General features: G+C 42.9%; 1 protein-coding gene and 1 long non-coding RNA gene across 2 annotated transcripts in view; one reads left to right on the forward strand and one right to left on the reverse strand.

Moving 5' to 3' along the window:
• Positions 1–3,717, forward strand: part of LOC130267261 (uncharacterized) — a 54,526-nt gene extending 50,809 nt beyond the window's left edge. Inside the window, exon 3 of the long non-coding RNA XR_008843119.1 lies at positions 3,583–3,717. This is a non-coding gene — a long non-coding RNA (uncharacterized LOC130267261). The remainder of the gene's footprint in view (positions 1–3,582) is intronic.
• The window catches only part of APBB3 (amyloid beta precursor protein binding family B member 3), a 129,621-nt gene that overhangs the window by 35,441 nt on the left and 70,725 nt on the right, over positions 1–23,455 (reverse strand). Inside the window, exons 7-10 of the mRNA XM_056516707.1 lie at positions 15,122–15,236; positions 10,994–11,081; positions 9,977–10,060; positions 3,704–3,819 (exon numbers count right to left, since the gene is read on the reverse strand). Of these exons, the coding sequence (XP_056372682.1) occupies positions 3,704–3,819; positions 9,977–10,060; positions 10,994–11,081; positions 15,122–15,236 (403 nt within the window). The remainder of the gene's footprint in view (positions 1–3,703; positions 3,820–9,976; positions 10,061–10,993; positions 11,082–15,121; positions 15,237–23,455) is intronic.

The following is a 23,455-nucleotide window of genomic DNA, read 5'->3' on the forward strand; positions in this document are numbered from 1 at the left end:
GTCTTTGCGATTTAAAGGGCCACTGCACCGCTGATTGGTGCAGTGGTTCCAATTAGTGTTTACACCTGTGCACTTCCCTATATCACCTCACTTCCCCTTCACTCCCTCGCCGGATCTTGTTGCCCTAGTGCCAGTGAAAGCGTTCCTTGTGTGTTCCTTGCCTGTGATTCCAGACCTTCTGCCGTTGCCCCTGACTACGATCCTTGCTGCCTGCCCCGACCTTCTGCTACGTCCGACCTTGCTTCTGTCTACTCCCTTGTACCGCGCCTATCTTCAGCAGCCAGAGAGGTTGAGCCGTTGCTAGGGGATACGACCTGGTCACTACCGCCGCAGCAAGACCATCCCGCTTTGCGGCGGGCTCTGGTGAAAACCAGTAGTGACTTAGAACCGATCCTCTAGCACGGTCCACGCCAATCCCTCTCTGGCACAGAGGATCCACTACCTGCCAGCCGGCATCGTGACACCTACAGAGAATAATCCCTACAGAAAGCAGCTATCTACACGGAAACCTACCTACAGGTAGCATCTATCTATTTAGGGCACTTCCATAATGTGGGAAACCACATGAAGGGACCTGTCTTTCTGATGGAGCAAACTATCTACTAAATGGGGGGGGGACCTACCTACTTTTTCCCAACCCACATATCTATTCACTTTACTGTATGAGACACCAAGGGGGTTATTATTACTGTATGGAGCGCTATAGGTGCTGGAAAAGTGCGTAGCCTAAAATGTTTGTCTGGCAGGTTCTGTGGAGACGAGTTGTGGCTGGAAGAAATCGTCATGGACTGGATGGAGAAGTAAAAGGAATGACAACTATCAGAGAAGATGTCCCCTGATGTAACTGTATGTAATTACTTATATGGTCTACAGAGTCTGTGTACAGCTGGTATCTACCACTATATGGTCACTGTATGGGGGTAATATTTCCTCCTTGTATACTGGTATTATTGGTAATATTGTTCTCAGTATACGGGATTTAGTAAGTAACAATATGATGGTAATATGTATAATGATAATCCTCCTTGTATACTGGTATTATTGGTAATATTGGTTTCAGTATACAGGATTTGGTCAGTAACAGTACGATGGTAACATGTATGGTGATAATACTCCTCCTATGCTGGTATTATTGGTAATATTACTCTCAGTATATAGGATTTGGTCAGTAACAGTAGAATGGTAATATGTATGGTGATAATATTCCTCTTTATCTACTGGTTTTAAAGGAGAAAGTCAGCATATAAATGTAGCGTTGTCTTAATTGCCCCCCTTCCTTTTGTCCTGGCCCCCAGTGTGCCCCCCAAAACTTGAATTCTGGAGACACCACTACTTCTGCCTCTTTGTTTTAGCAATTGGTGGAAGCTTTGGTACCAGGACCCTCACCTTATCACTATGACATGTCAAAAGTTTGATGAAATGACAGTCACCATTTAATATGGCTGTGTGCATTTGCCCTACGTACAATTAAACATAGTATTAAATGTCGCGTATTAAAATGCCCTAAATGGGTTGTTAAAGGGGTATTCAGGCTTTAGACATTTTATGATAAGATGTCTGATAGCGGGTTGCCCGTCGCTGGGACCCCCTGCAGCACCCGCATTATATGCGGAGCTGCATCTCCAGGCTCGGAAACCGGAAGTTTTCGGAACTGGAGACGTGACGTAATGCCACGCCCCCCCCTTGGGATGTCACGTCGCGCCTCCTCCATTCATGTCTCCATGAATGGAGGGGGCGCGACGTGACGTCACAAGGGGCTCGTGGCATCACGTCACGTCTCCAGGCCCAAAAACTTCCAGTCTCCGAGCCTGGAGACGCAGCTCCGCACATAATGCGGGTGCTGCAGGGAGATCACAGGGGGTCCCAGCGGCGGCCCCCCGCGATCAGACACCTTATCCCCTATCCTTTGGATAGGGGATAAAATGTCTAAAGCCGGAATACCTCTTTAAAATTGTTTATTACATGCTTTCAGAGGATTGGCTATAGACGTGTTGCAGAGTTGTAAGGTTACCATGACTGTGCCACAACTTTAATGTTAAACCAAGCAAAAATTGTTGACCACCTTACAAGCGTGGTAAAAAATCCAACCAGCAGTGTTGAGATGGTAGCATAATGCAGGAACAGCCATAAATGTAATTGGTTCTTCCATACTAGCTAGAAGTGCATCCATAAAACATCCCTCATATAAATCTGGGCCCAGAAAGCTGTCAGGAGTCAATCGTTTTATATTGTACATGTACATTTTCCTGCATCGGTAAGTGACCTCCACTGGACCTAATGTTCTTTAGTGATTCTACTATCCTGCAGTCTTCTGCTGCATCCCCACCGAGCCTCCACCACAATTTTGAATGGATTCCCAATTAATTTTTCTAATGGAGCTGACTTTGGAAGGAGGAGAAGTGTATTTGCAATTATATTAGACACATCTCTAGACTGCTGAGTCATTTCCATGAATCTAATACTGCACCACTCAAGACACTTCCCATTCCAGGAACTGCTGTCCAAAAGAAAGGTAAAGTAAGGACCTGAATAATGTAACAGCATGCAGCTACAGAATAGTACAGGATCCTACCGCCAAGTAACGTATTCAAGTAATGCTTTTTTATTCATTAAAATTTTTTTCTGTTCAGTTGTTTTTTAGTTATGTAGTCACATAAAAAATATTTTTTTTACACATGTGGATATATTTAATCTCAAAGGGTTTTTCCAGGCTTAGAAATCATGCTGTCTTTAAAGGGGTGCTCCACTGGAAAACATTATTTATTTATTTTTTTAAATCAACTGGTGCCAGAAAGTATAACAGATTTTTAAGTTACTTCTATTAAAAAATCTTAACCCTTCCAGTACTTATCAGGCGTTGCATGTCCCAGAGGAAGTTCTTTTTTTTTTGTAATTTCCTTTCTGTCTGACCACAGTGCTCTCTGCTGACACCTCTGTCCATTTTAGGCACTGGCCAGAGTACAAGCAAATCCCCATAGCAAACCTATCCTGCTCTGGACAGTTCCTAAAATGGACAGAGGTGTCAGCAGAGAGCACTGTGGTCAGCCAGAAAGGAAATTCAAAATGAAAAGAACTTCCTGTGGATCATACAGCAGCTGATAAGTACTGGAAGGATTAAGATTTTTTTTATAGAAGTAATTTACAAATCTGTTTAACTTTCTGGCACCAGTTGATTTAAAAAAAAAAATGTTTTCCAGGGGAGTACCCCTTTAAAGGGGTGCTCCACTGGCCAGCGTTGGGAAGTATATGTTCCAAACTTTGTTTTTGCGCTGTGGGGGTCGCCCCCGCCCCTCGTGATGTCATGACCACGCTCCTGCAATGCAAGTCTATGGGAGGGGGCGTGAAAACAGCGTGAAAATAGCGTTCGGAAAATTTACCTCCCAACGCAGGCCAATGGAGTACCCCTTTAATACAAAAACAGTGCCACACTTGTCCATGGGTTGTGGTATTGCAGCTCAGCTCTGTCAACTTTAGCTTCTGGGACAGTGTGATTAGAGGAAAAAAATTTAAATAAATTTGAATAGTATAATTACTAATAAAACTCTTTTTTTTTTTTTTTTTGCCTTTTCTTTACCCACATAGGTTATAGGTTATATAAATGGATCATACGTGACTGCAAAGACTTCAGAGGGAGAATGCTGCAATGAGGATGTGGCACAGATTACATCCAGGCATGTGTTGTATATTTGGAAGAATACGTTACCTCTCTGTGGTGTACCGCCACCACTGTATCAGTCACTTCAATAACTGCTTCTGTCCATTGTTCCCTAAGTGTGGTACTGACCATGTTCTCTATTGTATCATTTAAGACATCCATTCCTGAGGGAATAAGAGAGACATTATATAAGGTTTACATGCTATGTGTAACAGTTAAGAACAGTATATTGTAGCCCATGAGCCCAAACTTACAACACAACAGAATACAGTGATCCCTCAAGTTACAATGGCCTCAGGTTACAATATTCTCAACATACAATGGTCTTTTCTGGACCACTGTAACTTGAAACAGTCCAGATCAGTGGCTTAAGTAAATGGCTAGAACATCCGAGCACTCAGAGTGGGCAATTTCCCTGGTAAAACCTTTGTATTATTGCATTAAGTGCATTAACTAATTTGCTGTCTAGTATCGCCGCCCTACAGTATAGTGCAGTACAGCACAGCTTTAACTGAAAAGAAAAAATCCACGGCACACATCTGTTCTTCATGCAGATAAAATCTTTATTTATTTGGCATAGCAGGAAAGCAAAACGGGAGATAAGGCACAGGCGCCTATGCTGTAGCTCCAGTTCTGCAATGCCCAATAAATAAGGATTTTATCTGCATGAAGAACAGTTGTGTGCCGTGGATTATTTTTTTCTCAGTAAGTGTTCCTTTGGACTCTCTATTTATACTGAGCACGTTTGTCTATGGGTGTAAAAGTCTCCTGCTGGCTTACACCAGGGGTAGACTGACACCTCATGGGGTCCCCGGGAAATAGAAGTCCATGGGGCCCCCTTGTGCCCACCCTTTATAGACACCCTGCCAACATACAATATAATCTATTTCTATTCCTCTTCTGCTGGGGGTGATAGTACTGTGGTTCCTCTATCCACACTCCTGTCACTCTTAGGCAGCCTGTACATGCGGACATCTCACAGTGACAGGGAAGTGCTAGTTGGGCCATAAGGGAATCGCAATGCTGGAGCTGCCTATCTCACTGACGTACACTTACAGGGGAGGTGGAGTCAGCACAGCCAGGCTTTCAGCACTAGAGAGGAAGGCATTCTCCAATACCAGAAGTTTGGCCGTGCTGACTCCTCCCCCCAGTAAGTGTAGGCAGCACAGCAGTGAGTACAGGCTGTAAGTGTAGGCAGCACAGCAGTGAGTACAGGCTGTAAGTGTAGGCAGCACAGCAGTGAGTACAGGCTGTAAGTGTAGGCAGCACAGCAGTGAGTACAGGCTGTAAGTGTAGGCAGCACAGCAGTGAGTACAGGCTGTAAGTGTAGGCAGCACAGCAGTGAGTACAGGCTGTAAGTGTAGGCAGCACAGCAGTGAGTCCAGGCTGTAAGTGTAGGCAGCACAGCAGTGAGTACAGGCTGTAAGTGTAGGCAGCACAGCAGTGAGTACAGGCTGTAAGTGTAGGCAGCACAGCAGTGAGTACAGGCTGTAAGTGTAAGCAGCACAGCAGTGAGTACAGGCTGTAAGTGTAAGCAGCACAGCAGTGAGTACAGGCTGTAAGTGTAATCAGCACAGCAGTGAGTCCAGGCTGTAAGTGTAGGCAGCACGGCAGTGAGTACAGGCTGTAAGTGTAGGCAGCACAGCAGTGAGTACAGGCTGTAAGTGTAGGCAGCACAGCAGTGAGTACAGGCTGTAAGTGTAGGCAGCACAGCAGTGAGTCCAGGCTGTAAGTGTAGGCAGCACAGCAGTGAGTACAGGCTGTAAGTGTAGGCAGCACAGCAGTGAGTACAGGCTGTAAGTGTAGGCAGCACAGCAGTGAGTATAGGCTGTAAGTGTAAGCAGCACAGCAGTGAGTACAGGCTGTAGGTGTAGGCAGCACAGCAGTGAGTACAGGCTGTAAGTGTTAGCAGCACAGCAGTGAGTACAGGCTGTAAGTGTCCATCAGTGTGATGCCCCTATATGGTAGAGTTAGACTTACACTTACAGCCTACGAGTTACAAAGCTGTGCATTGTAAGATGGCATCCATCCACCCAGCGGGTGACACCTGGGGCGGACAGACCCACCCCGTGTCTGAGAGTGAGAGGAGTGTGAATACAGCAGTCCCACTACTATAACCCCCAGACAGCCAATGCAGCTCAGGAGGTGACTGTAGTATAAGACAGCAGAATAGTAAGTGCAGCTGTAGAGGTAACAGGAGGATAAGAAATGATGTAACAGCAGAATAGTGACTATAGCTCTGGAGGTGACTAGAGTATAATATATGATGCAAAAGCAGAATAGGAAGTGCAGCGCTGGAGGTGACGATATGATGTAACAGCAGAATAGTGACTACGGCTCTGGCGGTGACTAGAGCATAAGTTATGATGCAAAAGCACCTGATGTAACAGTAGAATAGTGACTGCAGCTCTGGAGGTGACTGGAGGATAAGACATGGTGTAAGAGCACAAAAGAGATTGCAGCTCTGGAGAATAAGACATGATGAAACAGCAGAATAGTGGCTGCAGTTCCGGAGGTGACAAGAGGATAAAATATGATGCAAGAGCAGAATAGTGGCTTAAGCTCTGGAGGTGACCGGAGGATAAGACATGTTGTAAGAGCAGAATTGTGGATGTGGCGCTGGAGGTGACGGGAGCATAAGATATTGTGGTGGCCCAGTATGGGAGGTGTTACCCCGTACCCTTGCTGCCCTCTCAGGCAGCCTCCCTTCAGTGTCCCCCATGCAAATATGTTTATTATGTATTATACTGTGTAATGTGTGAAGAAAGCTGTTTACCATGTGAGTTGTCCTGTGATTGTCACCCAGGAGGTATCAGTGACCAGGTGACTTAAGGGTGACCAAAGGGATCCCCCAAGAGCCTCCCCCATAAAAGCCCTGGGTGAAGCCTCTGCTCTCTCTCTTGCTTCCTGCTGAGGTCCAGTCAAGTCGTGCCTAACTGTGTGTCCAGAGTCATAGGAGGCCTCAAGTCCAGTCTGCAGCCACACGCTACAAACCTGCAAGTAATCCACAGTCACAGTCTTGTCAGTCATCAGTCACAAGTCATGTCAGTCACAGTCATCACTTGTCAAGTCAACGTGGCCTGCATTAAATTGACCCCATCTATTACAAGTCCCAGCAAGCCCTTAAGGTCTCTGTCACTGGTCACCTCCGTGGGCCTGGCTGAACTGTATAGACTTTTCCACCTGGCTAACCTCAGTAAAGCTACCGATGGAGTCAGAGTCATTATTGCCCCAGTGCCTAGCCCAGGATACGTTTGAGGATAAACCACGCCCTGGCGTCACGAATACAAGGCGTTAATACTATCTGCCCTGCATCACACCCCATATTACAATATGTTGTAACAACAGAATAGGGAGTGCAGCTCTGGTGGTGACTGAAGAATAAGGTATGGAGTAACATCAGAACAATGAGTGCAGATTAGAAGGAGATTAAGACACGATGTAACAGCAGAATAGTGACCACACACAGACACACACACACCTCTTATTTCACTTCTTCCTCTGTGCAGTAAGGCTTAAGGACCTGCGGGTCATGCGAATCAGGTCCTTAAGCACACTCTACACAGATCATGAAGGGGAAAAGGTCCTGCAGTTAAGTAAAATATAATGCCCCCTCCTTCTGTCCTATCTGCCCCTAGGTACATGCCCCCCTTGCTTTCCTCCTGCATTAGATGGTAAAAGATCAGGAAGCATGCATGCTGTAGGTCTGTATATATCCAAGTTTCATGCTCCCTGATCTTGAGAAGCAAGAAGTCCTGCCGTGGGCAGGCCCCCCTCAGACCCAGGCCCTTGGGCACTGCCCGTCTGCCGACCTGTCAGTCCACCCCTGCTGCCATTACAAATCGCAGCAAGTGCTTTCAATCATTGTGGTGCCAATCTTCTATCTATTACTTGACAGCACTGCTTTTTACCTGTGTCGGCAATAGCTTCTTCTTTGGAAACCAGGTAAGAATAGCTCCATTTTGTATCTCTGCTACACTGTGCATACTGTACAGGATCCTGAAGAACAGTCTGCATTCTACTTATATCTTTTTATGTAAGGACTGGCTTTATCTCTATAAGTTATCTTGTCAATTTATCTTAATCTTATTTTTTTCTTATTTTGGGATGACATTTTGGAGACATTGGAACCCATTATTAGTTATGGTCTCTTTCTTTATTTCTTTCTTTTCTTTTTTTTTTTGAAAATGTAATCCATTGAAGTAAAATTAGGATTTGTACCAAAATGTCGCAATGACCCCTCTACCAAACATTTTAACATTTTGCAAAAAAAATAAAATATTGTAACCTAAGGGACCACTGAATATTACTACTATTTCAACCTGCCTTTCAAATGAGCAGGATGTCAGACATGGTATACAGATGGTATACAGGACCCTGCACTGATTCTTCTTCTTCAGGTGGAGTATAGTGAGTGCTCACACCTTCTGATGCTCTCTATATGACCATTTTATAGAAAAATTATAGAAGCCCTGTGGTCAACACAGAAGATATAGAATATATTCAGAAAGTCTTCAGGCACTTTTTTTTCTCACTTTTTGTTATTTTACAGCCTTGTGCTAAAATAAAAAAAATATATATATACAATTTACCCCCCATTATTCTGAAATCAGTACGTATTAAAAACAAAGTGAAAACAGACTGTTAGAAATCTTTGGTAATTTATTGAAAATGAAAAACTAAAATATTGACATAAGTATTTTGAACCTTTAGGGTACGTTCAGATGTGCATATTTTGCCGCACATTTTCTACAGCAGATTTTGCTACCCACTGTAGTCAACGGGTAGCAAAATTAGGGGAGGAAAATCTGCAGCAAAATGCGCAGGTGTAAACGTACCCTAAGGGCTTGTTCACACGGGCAGATTTGATTGCAGATTTTTAGCAGTGGAATATTTGCTGCTGAAAATCTGCCTGCAGAAAGCCCCTTCCCATTGAAAACCTGCAGCAGGAAACACGCTGCCAGTTCGCAATCAAATCTGCCTTTGTGAACGAGCCTTTACTCTATGGTTAGTTGAGGAACCTTTGGCACTGATTCCACCTCCAGTCTTCTCAGTTATGATGCCACAAGGTTCACACCCCTGGATGTGGTGATGTTTTTCTGTAGGGATGGTATTGGGCAGGTGATGAGCAGTGATTGGCTTCCTTCAGATATGACGTTTAGAATTGAGGTCAAAATGGTTTCATAAGATGAGAGAATCACAGTCAGAGAGTCCTTTAGGTGCTTTTTTGTAGACTCAAAGTGGACTTTGATGTGTCTTTTACTGAGAATCCTTTTTTCTCCTAGCCATTCTGCCATGAAGCCAAAATTGGTAAAGTGCTGCAGTAGTGATTGACCTTCTGGAAGTTTCTCCCATCTGCACACAGGACCTTTGCAGCTCAGCCATTGGGTTCTTGGTCACCTCTTTAACCAAGCCCTTTATCCCCCGATTACTTTGTTTGGTGGAGCAGCCAGCTTTAGGAAGACTTCTGGTTGTTCCAAACTTACTACATTTAAGAATTATGGTGGCCACTTTGCCCTTAGGAACTTTCAGTGCTCCAGGTCTGTGACTCTATCCAATCCTACACAAATTATCGTTGGCCTATCCACAGGCCCTCACCGGTCAGCAGCGGTGTCAGAGATAAAGAATGTACGGGAGTCAAAAGCCTCTCTTCCATACATTGTTTGTAGTGTTGGCACCAGGTTACTGCCATGCAGCCCAAATTCACTTCAATGGGAGCTACTCTGCCGTAACCTAGCACCAATATTACCAAAGTAGTGCCAAGTCTTCTGGTTCCTGTACACAGCCGCTGCTGTGTTGATCAGCTGATCAGTGCACCCCACCGATAATCTATTGATTGCTAATCTTGTGGATAGGCCATCAATAATTTTTGCTATAAAAACCCCTTTAAGGGTAGTGTCACACATAGTGCATCCACAGCACATTTTACGATGTGGATGTGCCGATGCAAGTCATTAGAGCAAACTCCTTTTCTTACAGAGCTACCTGTCCGCATCAGAGAGCTCACTCTAGTGACTGGCATCAATTCATCCACAGCTTGAAATACGCTGCTGATACGTTATGTGTGACCCTACCATAAGGGTAGACAACTGGAGAATTTACAAAGCAATTCCTATGTATGTGATCGTCTTGTAAAATGCCTTAATTCCCCTTAATCATATTTACACTCTTTTTATTGGAAACAAATACTGATGCCAAACACAGTGGTGTGGGTAAGAAGAAATGTAAAATAAATATATCTGTCTCTTGTAATGTTGCTGGTTACTGTGGTATAGAACAGTCTGCAGTAGTTGTGTCAGCACAATGTGTACAATTACTCACCCATTGGCTTTGAGACGGGCAGGCTGCCAAGGATAAGCACTTCATATTTCTGAATGGACTCCCTCACAGTATCCAGAATATCAACTAAAACAACAGGACACTTTAAATTGTTATCCATCACATATACAGCAATACAAAATAAAGAACCAAACCAGGCTATAATGGTGCATTGCACGGCTTTAGTCATTTAACAGATTATTACAGTTATTTTACCTTTCATGATATGCAGCTATGTCTGGCAAAAAGTGTGAAATAGAAAGGAAATATACTAGTAAATGATTGATTATTATATTTGGACGATGCCGTCCGCAAGCTGAGGCCAGCACTCACCTTGTATGATTTTTAAAGTGTAGGTGACGTGTATGTTGGGGTTTTCACTGTGCAGGTTTGTATCGTCTTGGCCTTTAGTTTGCTGGTATTTTTGCTCCTTACCTTGTATATTGTAATGTTTATTTAATCTTTTGTATTTTAGTATTTACAGGGAATACATTTGCTATTGTGATTGTGATTATATTTTTTATATTTAATCTATTTTTATTGCATTAGATTCAATATTACCACCCTAGTGATATTGTTGTTTCCATCTCTCTATCTTTTATTGTATTTTTAATGATGATCTTCAATAAAAATGATTTTGTATTGTTAGTTATTGGGCTCTGGGCTACATACTAGAGAGGCTATAATTTTTTCTCTTTATTGTTTTTGCTCTTTTGCTTTTTGCTGTTATGTAGATCTGTGGTGACCAGTTACAAACCCCTGTTTGGTGTGATCCAGCAGTCATTATGTTACTCCCCTCTACCTGTAAGGCTCCGTTCATACTGCATTTTGCCTCCCATTAGACATATCCATCTGCATTTTGCTAAAAACAGCCAGTGGAGTCATATTTCTCATCCCACATGTGAATTTTTAATACACCCAGCCATCTTGCCATCTTCTAGAATGACGCATCTTCCAGTATGGACTTGTAAGGTGTTGAATAGTCACACCAAAAATATTGCAATATACAACATCACATACCTTGGACAGGTAAGTCTTCAGGGGAGATTGTCTCTAAGGTCATAGAGCGGGTGATGGTATTATTGGCCACTGCTCTTTCTGCCATGATCTGAAAGGATGTAAATGAGAGATTATGTTTTAAATCCACCCCGAAGTCCATAAGAGGACACATGGCAAGATGTTATCTGAGGCAATCCAAGTAATTTAGAATATATATAAGTTCATATTGGCAGGAGTCAAGTTGCGTACCCACTTTAGATATCTATCCTTCCTGATTCTCTAATTCACATGCATAAACAGCTAAGCTAAATATGTATGAATATTCAGTCGGGAGAAGACAGACACCTATGGCAATGGCCTGCATCCCACAGGAACAAAGGATCAGGCTTGTTTAAAGGGATATTCCAGGCAAAACCTTTTTTTATATATCAACTGGCTCCGGAAAGTTAAACAGATTTGTAAATGACTTCTGTTAAAAAATCTTAATCCTTCCAATAGTTATTAGCTTCTGAAGTTTTCTGTCTAACTGCTCAATGAGGATGTCACGTCCCAGGAGCTGTGCATGATGGGAGAATATCCCCATAGGAACTGCACAGCTCCCGGGACGTGAGTCATCAGAAAGCAGTTAGACAGAAAACAACAACTCAACTTCAGAAGCTAATAACTATTGGAAGGATTAAGATTTTTTTAATAGAAGTAATTTACAAATCTGTTTAACTTTCCTGGAGCCAGTTGATATATATAAAAAAAAGTTTTGGCCTGGAATACCCCTTTAAGCTCTCTATACACTACCCTTCTTTCCCCTGATATTTGCCACTAGGGAAGTATATAGTGTACATAGGATAGGCGAATGGTCCTGTAGAAATCAGCACATTTATTCAGCTTATGGGTGGCCCTAGAGATTGTGAAGGACAAGTTTTGTTTAAATCTAGTAACCTACGTTTTGGAAAACGTTGGCATACTGACAGAATGGTATGCCAACGTATACCACACAATGTGTAGTTATAGGTAGCTACAACCAAACAATAGGGACAATAGTATATGCTGCCAGACGAGTACTAATGTGAGAAAAAAATCCCATACAACCTGCGAGCATATAAATAGTGGGGCTACACTTTCCTCAAGCCTGGGCTTATTTTGAACCAGTATATTGGGTATATGATATAATATAATGTGAAATAAAATAATGTATATCCAGTAAATTGAAATTAAAACAATTTATTTGTACACAATATTAATGTTTCCTGTGATGTCCTTTGTAGGGCCCTTACATCAGACAGACCACAATGGGAATAGTATAGTAAAAATGTATATATATTATTCATACAATAAAATCTGCATAAAATATAATAAATATGGTACTGGTACCCAATTGGCGAATTGTAAGTAGCGCTATGGGTGCATGCACAGAGGTCGTGCTGTGCTAGTAGAATACAGTGTGTCACAATTTATGGTTGCACCTTAATAGTGGACCCCGTGCCGCGGGGGTTTAGTGGTCCACTATTGAGGGGTCTCCAGCACTGCAGAGCACAGCAGTCACATACATACAGAGGATTACAAAAAGTGACTTTTCATTATCCCACTTACTATTCTTTATCCCTGTGCCGCCAGGGTAAAGTGGGACACATACGAGGAGTCTCCAGCGCCGCAGGGCGCACTATTCCTACAGACATAACTTTACCTAGCATTCACTTACCGGCACGCTGCCACTTACCGGCACGCTACACAGAGACATTGTTGCTAATATCTAGCAACCATAAATTGTGAGACATTGTATTCTACTAGCACAGCACGACCTCTGTGCATGCACCTATAGCGCTACTTACAATTCGCCAATTGGGTACCGGTACCATATTTATTATATTTTATGTTGATTTTATTGTATGAATAATATATACATTTTTACTATATTATTCCCATCGTGGTCTGTTTGATGTAAGGACCCTACAAAGGACACCACAGGAAACATTAATATTGTTGTACAAATACATTTTTAAATTTCAATTTACTGGACATTCATTATTTTATTTCAAATTATTTTATTTCACATTATATTATATCATATACCCAATATACTGGTTCAAAATAAGCCCAGGCTTGAGTATACCACACAATACCTGTGTCGGTTTGACTGTCACTGAGCTGTGAAATACAACATAAGGCTTTATGCTGTGGTATACGTTGGCATACCTGCAGAATAGTGTGGCAATGTATACCATGCAGGGCCGGATCATCATTGGCGCTCATGGAGCACCTGCTCCGGGCCCCATGCCCGCAGGGGGCCCCGTCACATTTGGGACATCCCTGCGGGCTGCTCAGTAGCGGATCGGGGCCCCCCGATAGCCCGGCCGCGGCCACTTTAAAACAGTGACCAGCGGCGGCTCCTGTGGGCCCGCCCCGGACTCCTCCTGCTTTTCCTATTTTTCATATTTCCTTACCTGGCCCCGCTCGGCAGGCTCAGGTGATGCGTCGGGTCATGTGGGCTGTGACGAGTGACGTCTCCTGCGGCTCCTCTGCACAGCGTCAGGGACGTCACTCATCATTTCCTGCAGGGCACAGTTTTCTTCATTACACCCCAGCGCTGCAGGAAATGACGAGTGACGTCCCTGACGCCGTGCAGAGGGGCCGCAGGAGACGTAACTCATCACAGCCCACAAGACCCGACGCATCACCTGAGCCTGCCGAGCGCGGCCAGGTAGGGGAATATGAAAAATAATAAAAGGAGGAAGAGGGGGGAGCAATGATGGGGGGAATGATTGACAGGGGGGGAATGATGAGCAGGGGGGGTTAATGATAAGCAGGGGGGTTAATGATGAGCAGGGGGGTTAATGATGAGCAGGGGGGGGTTAATGATGAGCAGGGAGGTTAATGATGAGCAGGGGGGGGTTAATGATGAGTAGGGGGGCTTAATGATGAGCAGGGGGTAATAATGAGCAGGGGGGGTAATGATGAGCAGGGGGGTAATGATGAGCAGGGGGGTAATGATGAGCAGGGGGGTGATAATGAGCAGGGGGGTAATAATGAGCAGGGGGGGTTAATAATGAGCAGGGGGTAATGATGAGCAGGGGGGTAATGATGAGCAGGGGGGTAATGATGAGCAGGGGGGTAATAATGAGCAGGGGGGTAATAATGAGCAGGGGGTAATGATGAGCAGGGGGGTAATGATGAGCAGGGGGGAATGATGAGCAAGGGGGGGGATGATGAGCAGGGGGGAGAATGATGAGCAGGGGGGAGAATGATGAGCAGGGGAGGAGAATGATGAGCAGGGGGGAGAATGATGAGCAGGGGAGGAGAATGATGAGCAGGGGGGAGAATGATGAGCAGGGGGGGAGAATGATGAGCAGGGGGGGAGAATGATGAGCAGGGGGGAGAATGATGAGCAGGGGGGAGAATGATGAGCAGGGGGGAGAATGATGAGCAGGGGGGGTTAATGATGAGCAGGGGGGAGAATGATGAGCAGGGGGGGGAGAATGATGAGCAGGCGGGGAATGATGAGTAGGGGGGATGATGAGCAGGAGGGGGGGGGGGAATGATGAGCAGGGGAAAACACGGGAAAGGAGGCGGGGGCAGCATAATGAAGTGCTCCGTCTTCCAGGCAGTCTTAATCTGGCCCTGATACCATGGCATACCTGCAGAGGGTCACTGAGGCGGTAAAGGCAGAAGAGAGAAGTAGACCCTTGGGTACCCTCGGTTGCATCAGCAAATCCACGGGAAATCTTCAGGAAGATTGGACGTCTTTCAGTACTCCTGGCTAGAACTAATAATAAGGACCGAAGTACTGGCAGACAGTAAAATAATAAACAATTTATTTTTGCTAAGGACGCATTTCGAGGGTCCAGTCATCTTCTTCAGGTCCAAAGGGTCCTCTTCTCTCTTCTCAAATGTAGTCCAGACTTATATGCAATCCAACAAAATGACTCTCTAATAAAGGGGCTGTGTACTGCTCTAGATACTACATGCATGGGGCTCTTATGTGTGTGTGATTTTTTAGTCACTCCTAATTATAATATAATTGTACATAAATTAAAGGTTTTACAATTTTGAAGGAAATTTATGTATTCTGGGCATTACCATTAAATGGCACCAGTCTCACAACATATTAATGCTTCAGAAAAGGTGACAACATGAATGATAAGAATAACTGTATACCTTGGAGCACATGTCATGGAGGGCACTGGCAATGGCCTTGGCTGGGACATCACAACGGAACACGTGACACTTCAGCATGCAAGTGTCTTTGTCATTAGCCACAAATGCAAAGTCCCTAAAACAACACATATTATATCATAGAGTAATAATATTTACAGTATAACAGTATTAGAAGAGTACATAATTATGTTGTAGGAGCTTGAAATATTAGGCTAAATTCACTTATCACGAATTTGCTGTTTGTCCAGGTAAAATCTTCAGAAGATTAATGGATGATACATAAGTTTGCGCCATTTTTTACACAGAAAATTGAGCATGCTACAGATTTGTAAATACTTAAATACTGTATGGTCACTGTGCATACCTCTCATGTGTTTCTTTTTTAGAGGGACAATCTCTCTTTTAACACAAGACCTTCTCTCCCTCTTTGCTTCTTAAAGGGGTACTCCGGTGAAAAACACTCTTTTTTTAAATCAACTGGTTCCAGAAAGTTAAACAGATTTGTAAATGACTTCTATTTAAAAATCTTAATCCTTCCAGTACTTATCAGCTGCTGTATGCTGCAGAGGAAGTTGTATTTCTTTCTGGAGTTCTTTTCAGTCTGATCACAGTGCTCTCTACTGACACCTCTGTCCGTATCAGAAACTGTCCAGAGCAGGAGAGATTTGCTACGTATGAGGATTTGCTTCCCTGACCCAGGGAAGCTGTGTTGCCACTAAAAAGTAAGCTGTTAAAGGGGTATTCCAGGAAAAAAAAAACTTTTTTTTATATATATATATCAACTGGCTCCGGAAAGTTAAACAGATCTGTAAATTACTTCTATTAAAAATCTTAATCCTTTCAGTACTTATGAGCTTCTGAAGTTGAGTTGTTCTTTTCTTGTGCTCTCTGATGACACATGTCTCAGGAACTGCCCAGTTTAGAAGAAAATCCCCATAGCAAACCTCTTCTAAACTGGGTGGTTCCCGAGACACGTGTCATCAGAGAGCACTTAGACAGAAAAGAACAACTCAACTTCAGAAGCTCATAAGTACTGAAAGGATTAAGAGGTTCATATATAGAAAAAAGTTTTTTCCTGGACAACCCCTTTAAAGGGGTACTCCGCCCCTAGACATCTTATCCCCTATCCAAAGTAGAGGTGATAAGATGTCAGATCGCCAGGGTCCCGCTGCTGGGGACCCCGGGGATCGCTTCTGCAGCACCCCGCTATCATTACTGCGCAAAGCGAGATCGCTCTGCACGTAATGATGGGCAATACAGGGGCCGGAGCATCGTTATGTCACGGCGGCGCCCCTCGTGATGTCACGGCCCGCCCCCGTCAATACAAGTCTATGGGAGGGGGCGTGGTGGTCGTCACGCCCCCTGCCATAGACTTGCATTAAAGGGATGGGCCGTGATGTCATGAGGGACGGAGCCATGACGTCACGCTGCTCCGGCCCCTGTATCGCCCGTCATTACGCTCTGTGCAGTAACGATGGCGGGGTGCCGCAGCGGCGATCCCCGGTGTCTCCAGCAGCGGCACTGCGGCGATCTTACATCTTATCCTCTATCCTTTGGATTGGGGATAAGATGTCTAGGGGCGGAGTACCCCTTTAATGCTTTATGCATCACTGGCTAACACTGTATCTGGTTGGAAACAGGGCTCTTTCTGAGGAGCAGAAAGATTGCAAGATTGTGTGGCCAGCCCAGGAAATCTATGGAAAGTAAACCAGGAATGCTTTTGCATTACTGGCTTACTGTTTCATAAGTGGATCAGGGGACTCCTGTCAGAATTATGACAGATGTCTCTGCTCCACCTACAGAGTTTCTGTGCACTCTATAATGCCCTCTTAACCATTGATGTGTACCTATTGCTGGTCATGTACAAAGCTCTATACAAAGTGCACCGAGCAGTGTGAGGGATAATTGTACTTTTTAAGAGCATCCTTCATTTTACTATAACATTTAATGTAAAAATAAAAATCTTTACATTGCTGTATTCTATTATTTATTTATTTTTATATGTGAAGGTTTTTTTAACACGGTAATCTGTAGTATTTATTGGTTCCTTTTTTGGATAGATCACTTCTTATTCAATATTTTTCTGAGATGCAAAGTGACCAAATATTAGAAATTCTGTCAATGTGATAATATGCTTTTTTATTTAGGGATTTTTGTGATGTGTTTTATTTATTTTACTACATTTTTGGTTCCCCCTAGGAGGCCTAAACATACTGCACTACTTACCGTTCGCCTTGCAATGTACTGAAAACTGTACTTGTGTACGTGAGACTACAGAAAGGGCTTGAAGAGCACAAAAGGTATAGTAGGATTTCCAGGATTACAGGACTTAATTGGTAAGGTTGTATTTACTCTGGGTTGATGAATTGCTGCCTATGAATTCGTTATATTGAATGCATGCTTCCATTTTCTTTGCTATCGTAGAGTGTGGAAATCATCTATATGGACAAGGGATTCAAGAATGGATATTCTTCCGGGATGCTCTCAAAGGCAACAGCTATGCAGATATGCTACATAAAACATTTATTTCGACATACTGTTTAATTTTCATGTTTATATAACTCTAATTTAGCTTAATTCATGAATACAGTAAGAAGCTTGGATGCAATTTTACATGTAGAAAGCTGAAAGGAGACTTGTAGGGGAGGGAGGGCTGTCTGCCCCTGCTTAAAGCCTTTAGCATTTGTGTCATGAATGAGCTCATAGCAGTTGCCCTTGGGTATCACTTGTTTGTTGTTTATGTGGCTCCTACTGATGACCCAGAAGATGAAACAGAAGAAAAGGATAAACTTTCCATAGCTGGAGAAATCTTGGCATGAGGGCAGACCAGCAGCTCCTCTGTATGCACTGGCATCAATGGTAAATGCTTTCCTCCAGTACTGGTGAATGATGGTGTTATTATTTGGGGGGAGAAAACTAATTTTGCAATTGATATCTAAGGGTAAACACTGGGTAATGCGGACAAAGTGGATTTTGTATTATTGTCAGAAACCTTAGAGTTTAACAACCAGTGCCAGGTAGCAGCTGAGCAGAGAAATGAAAAGGAACCTAGATGCCCTTGATGAGAGCGTGGCAAGACAGTCTTAGGCGTGTATAAACAGGACCTAGTCAAAGTGGTGCAAATAAACAACTGTATGGGTACTTAAAGGAGAACTCCAGAATAGAAAAATTGTCCTCCATACTGCCGGCAGTAAAAAAATAAATATATACATACCTTACTTCGCTCCCCCGGTGCCTCTGGTAACCCACTCCGGTCTCCGCCGTGATCCTCTTCCTGGTTGCCGGTGGTCGGCAAGTCATACTGCACTCAGCCAATCACCGGCCGCAGCGAAGTCCCGACTCAACAGGCGATAGTCTGAGCAGCAGTGTGACGTTTGATGGGTGCCCCGGCACCTGCAGTATGACTCACCGACCACCGGCAACCAGGAAGAGGATCGCGGCGGAGACCGGAGTGGGTTACCAGAGGCACTGGGGGAGCGAAGTAAGGTATGTATCTATTTATTTTTTTACTGCAGTATGGAGGACAATTTTTCTATTCTGGAGTTCTCCTTTAAAGGGGTACTCCGGTGCTTAAACATCTTATCCCCTATCCAAAGGACCCCCCGGGATCATGCACGCTGCACCACGTTTGTAATCAGTGCCCGGAGCGTGTTCGCTCCGGGTCTGATTTTGGTCGACCACAGGGTGGGCGGCGTGTGACGTCACGCTCCGCCCCTCAATGCAAGCCTACGGGAGGGGGCGTGATGCCGCGATCAGGCATCTTATCCCCTATCCTTTGGATAGGGGATAAGATGTTTAAGCACTGGAGTACCCCTTTAAGGTTATTAAGTTAGTAAATAGAAAAGCATATAAAGTTTTATTATCGTTTAAAAAAAAAAAACAAAAAAAAACTTTTGAGACATGACTTTTTTTGATTGGTTGAGGTCTGAGTGGAGAGACCCGCACTGATCACTAGATCAAGCAGGGAAAAGTGCTTAGAGATGCAGGAGATGGATTTAATAGAAGTGAGACAGAGAAGCGCTCAGCTGAGTGCTTCTCTCCACTCTTTCTAGTGATTGGTAGGGTCATAGCAGCCTTGTCTCTAAGACACTTTAAACTTTTTTTTTTTTGTAGTAGTAGTAGTAGTAGTAGTAAGGCTATGGATCTACCAGAGGATGCTGTGATGGTTAATTTGTTGAAAAGGTTCATGTAGATTCTGGATTGCCTTATTTAAAAAAAATGATATTACAAAAATCGTTGGGTCTTCAATCTAGGGATTAATTCTAATAATATTTGGAGTAATGTATACAATTTGGCAACAAATTAGTAGGAGTAGTTATACTTCAGAATAAGCCATTCACCAATCATCTGTTTGCCACAACTGCAGGGCACACATACATTGTAAAAAGAAGCAGATGCAGAAGACCCAGTATATCCTGTGGGGGTCATTCTTGGCTACTGCAGCTCAGCTCACACTGAAGTGAATTGGTGCTGAGCTGCAACACGTCCACAACACAATATAAGGAGCCTACTCTTTCCAGCTCTGTCCACTAGGTATCACAGGCTTTGTAGTAGTGGCACTAGGCACAGCTGATTGGCAGGTGTTCTGGTTGTCCAACCCTCACAGGGCAGACATTGATGGCCTATTCTGAGGATAAGCCATAAATGAAAAATTCCAGGAAAACAACTTAAAGGGATACTCCGGTGGAAAACTTTTTTTTTTTTAAAATCAACTGGTGCCAGAAAGTTAAACAGATTTGTAAATTACTTCTATAGAAAAATCTTAATCCTTCCAGTACTTATTAGCTGCTGAATACTACAGAGGAAATTCTTTTCTTTTTGGAACACAGAGCTGTCTGCTGAATTACGAGCACAGTGCTCTCTGCTGACATCTCTGTCCATTTTAAGAACTGTCCAGAGTAGGAGAAAATCCGCATAGCAAACATATGCTGCTCTGGACAGTTCCTAAAATGGACAGAGATGTCAGCAGAGAGCACTGTGCTCGTGATTTCAGCAGAGAGCACTGTGTTCCAAAAAGAAAATCATTTCCTCTGTAGTATTCAGCAGCTGATAAGTACTGGAAGGATTAAGATTTTTTAATAGAAGTAATTTACAAATCTGTTTAACTTTCTGGCACCAGTTGATTAAGAAAAAAAAAATTCTACCGGAGTACCCCTTTAACCCCTATGAACATACTATATATGCCATTGTTGAGAGTATCACAGTCTCATGACCAAGTACAAAACACTGCCAGTTTAAACTTTGTTACATTAATATTGCCATGAGTTAGCCCTTGAGAGTGGATCTATACTGTAGATATAGGTCTCTCTTACAGTAGCAGAATACAGTACATCCACTGCTGCCCAAGCAAAAATATTTATTAATGCACTTGAGGTGATAAAGGGGTACTCCGTTGAAAACCTTTTTTCTTTTAAATCAACTGGTGGCAGAAAGTTAAACAGATTTGTAAATTACTTCTATTAAAAAATATTAATCCTTCCAGTACTTATTAGCTGCTGAATGCTACAGAGGAAATTCCTTTCTTTTTGGAACACTGATGACATCACGAGCACAGTGCTCTCTGCTGACATCTCTGTCCATTTTAGCAACCATGCATAGCAGATGCATAGCGGATGTATGCCAAGGGCAGCATGGTGGCTCAGTGGTTAGCACTGCTGCCTTGCAGTGCTGGGGACTTGGGTTCAAATCCCACTAAGGACAACAATAAATAAAGCATTGTTATTATTATTATGATAATAACATCAGCAGAGAGAATCGTGATGTCATCAGAGAGCATTCCAAAAAGAAAAGAATTTCCTCTGTAGTATTCAGCAGCTAATAAGTACAGGAAGGATTAAGATTTTTTTACAAGAAGTAATTTACAAATAAATATGTTTAACTTTCTGCCACCAGTTGATTTAAAAGAGAAAAGGTTTTCACCAGAGTACCCCTTTAATATAATCACACAGAAGGATAATAAGCCTCAATATGTCTTTACCTGGTGGACATAGACTGAATGCATGATGACCTCACCAGATTGTGTCATAGCCCCAGTCTAAACCATTCTTGTACACCTCACTCGACAGTCATAGTACACAGATGGAGTTTGCTTATACAACGTTACCCCTTTCCGTGTGTTCTTTGTTTATGGATTTTTGTTTGTTTGTTGACTAACGTAACTACTGTATAAATTCTGTAAGTACAGCCATTTATACCCATTCTGATTATTTTGGTTACTATGTTCATAACAAGTATGCTACAAAGGGGTGTATACTATGCCCTCTTTACTACCTTTTATGCCCATGGGCTTTGTATCAGCAATTGTTTAAATAAATAACAAAATGTATGGAAGCTATTTTCTTGGACAACTTTTACTATTATAGGATCATACAGGAATACGATATTGGTCATACACAATGTAAATAGATTATGTTAAGAGGCAGCTTACCTGTCCCTTCATGATTCGGAGGTAAAGACATGACAAGATAAAAAGAAAAAAAAACAACAACTTTTTATAAACTTTAAATTAACATCCAGCTTAGGGCTAGGACTCCACTGAGATTTTTGCCATGCGATTTTTGTGGCATAAAAACGCCAGAAAAATGTCAGAAAAACGTCCACAGTTTTTCCCTGCGTTTTGATGTTTTTTCTGGCATTTTTACCTTTGTGTGGAATTTGTCGTTTTTGTACCCTTTTGCTTTTTTTTTTTTTACAAAATAGCTGGGTACCAAAAAAAAAAAAAAAAAAAAAAACGATGCAGTAGGGATGTAAAAATGTATTTAACTAAATGTTTATTTTTTTATAACAAAATTTTCATACATTTTTTTATAAAGTGTGTGTGTGTTTAACTTTTTTTTTTCTTCAAATTTTTTATGTAGTACTACTACTCCCAGCATGGGACAAAACTGTTCCATGATGAGAGTAGTAGTACCTGTACTATAGACATATCGCCCCGGGTTTCAGTCTGACACCCTATGCGATCGTCCATAATATAACAGTGATGTGGCTGTATACGGCGCTCACATCTCTGCTCTATTCACATCACTGGCCATTCATATTTTCCACCCAGAGCTGTGATTGGCCGGATGGTTTCAGCCAATCACATCTCTGAGGAAAATATGAATGAATGAGTGGCCGGCCCGGAGTATAGTGTAGAGCAGGGATGCAAGCGCTGTATACAGCCGCTCTGCATCTCTGCTATAGACGGGATGGTCACAGCGGGTGTCAGTAGTGACACCCGCTGTGATGTGTCCTTTAGCAGGCACTACTACTCCCAACATGGAGCACACTCTGCTCCATGCTGGGAGCTGTAGTACCTGCATTAATAGACAGATCGCAGCGAGTGTAACTTCTGACACCCGCTGCGATCTGTCTATTAATGCAGGTACTACAGCTCCCAGCATGGAGCAGAGTGTACTCCATGTTGGGAGTAGTAGTACTTGTAGTTAATGAAAGATCACTGCGGGTATCACTCCTGACACCCGCGGTGATGCTCCTGTATAATGTATGGATGCAGCGGCCGCTCTCCTATGGTCCCCTGCACGGCCGTATATATACACATTCTGATTTCTCACAGAGAGCTGTGATTGGCTGGAACCATCTGACCAATCACAGCTCTCTGCGGGAAATATGAATATGTGTATATATACGTCAGTGCAGGGGACCAGAGAAGAGCGGCCGCCGCATCTATACATTATACAAGAGGATCGCAACGGGCAATCTGTCAATAAGTACAGGTAACTACTACTCCCATAATGGAACAGTGTATTCCATGCTGGGAGTAGTACTACCTAAAAAATGTAAAAAAAAAAATAAAGTGAAAAACACACTACATTTTTATTATTGTCGGCTACATTTTTAGTGCTTTACTCGCTCACATAAATTGATCCCTGTTTAAAAATTAATAAACATTTTGTAATAAAAAAGATACATTTCGTTAGGTACAATTTTTTCCATCACTACTGTATCTTTTTTATTAATTTTTTTTATGGTACCCTATGAAATTTTAATAAAAAAGGTATCTCCATAATTTTTTGGGATTGCTAAAGTCCAAAAAAGAATAAAAACCGCCTGCAAAAACGCAAAATTTCAAACCAACATGGCGTTTTTCTTCGTGTTTTTGCTCTCCCATAGACTTCTACGGGAGGAAAACGCCACGATTTCAGGGCAAAAAAAACGCCAAACTAGGTTTTGGCAGGCGTTTTGAAAATCCAGCCTCTGAGCCCGAAATTGCTGAAAAACGCCAAAAGGATTTTTTTTTTAAAACGCCAAACTGAAAAACGCCAAGTGAATCTGGCATTTTGCAGTTTACCATTGACTTGCAGCTAACATCTGGACGCTGAGTTTTTTCACTGA

This window comes from Hyla sarda, chromosome 4, assembly GCF_029499605.1.
Source record: "Hyla sarda isolate aHylSar1 chromosome 4, aHylSar1.hap1, whole genome shotgun sequence".
Taxonomy (NCBI): Eukaryota; Metazoa; Chordata; class Amphibia; order Anura; family Hylidae; genus Hyla; species Hyla sarda.